Source organism: Penaeus monodon, chromosome 25 (genome assembly GCF_015228065.2).
Source record: "Penaeus monodon isolate SGIC_2016 chromosome 25, NSTDA_Pmon_1, whole genome shotgun sequence".
NCBI classification, from domain to species: Eukaryota; Metazoa; Arthropoda; class Malacostraca; order Decapoda; family Penaeidae; genus Penaeus; species Penaeus monodon.
In genome coordinates, this window is record NC_051410.1 from 18,123,066 (window position 1) to 18,123,291 (window position 226).

Below are 226 nucleotides of genomic sequence, written 5' to 3' on the forward strand. Positions count from 1 at the left end.
CAGCAGAGCCCTCCTCCCTCTTACCTTGCCCGAAGTGGAGATGCCTTTCCACAGCGAGAAGTAGCAGATCAGGTAGACCGCCAGGAGGCACAGTGCCAGGTCCCACTTGATGATGCCGAGGTCCTGGATGCCGCCGCTGTGCTGGAGTTGCAGCACCTCGCGCCTGGGGGGGGAGGGGGGGCAGGTGGTTAGAAAAGTGTTTGGTTAAGGAGCTTTCCTGCTGTAT

At 60.2% G+C, this 226-nt stretch overlaps 1 protein-coding gene across 1 annotated transcript in view; it reads right to left on the minus strand.

The window, feature by feature from the left end:
• The window catches only part of LOC119589336 (sodium-dependent dopamine transporter-like), a gene marked incomplete at its 5' end in the record, with an annotated part of 110,782 nt that overhangs the window by 29,194 nt on the left and 81,362 nt on the right, over positions 1 to 226 (minus strand). Inside the window, one exon of the mRNA XM_037937956.1 lies at positions 25 to 163. Within this exon, the coding sequence (XP_037793884.1) occupies positions 25 to 163 (139 nt within the window). The remainder of the gene's footprint in view (positions 1 to 24; positions 164 to 226) is intronic.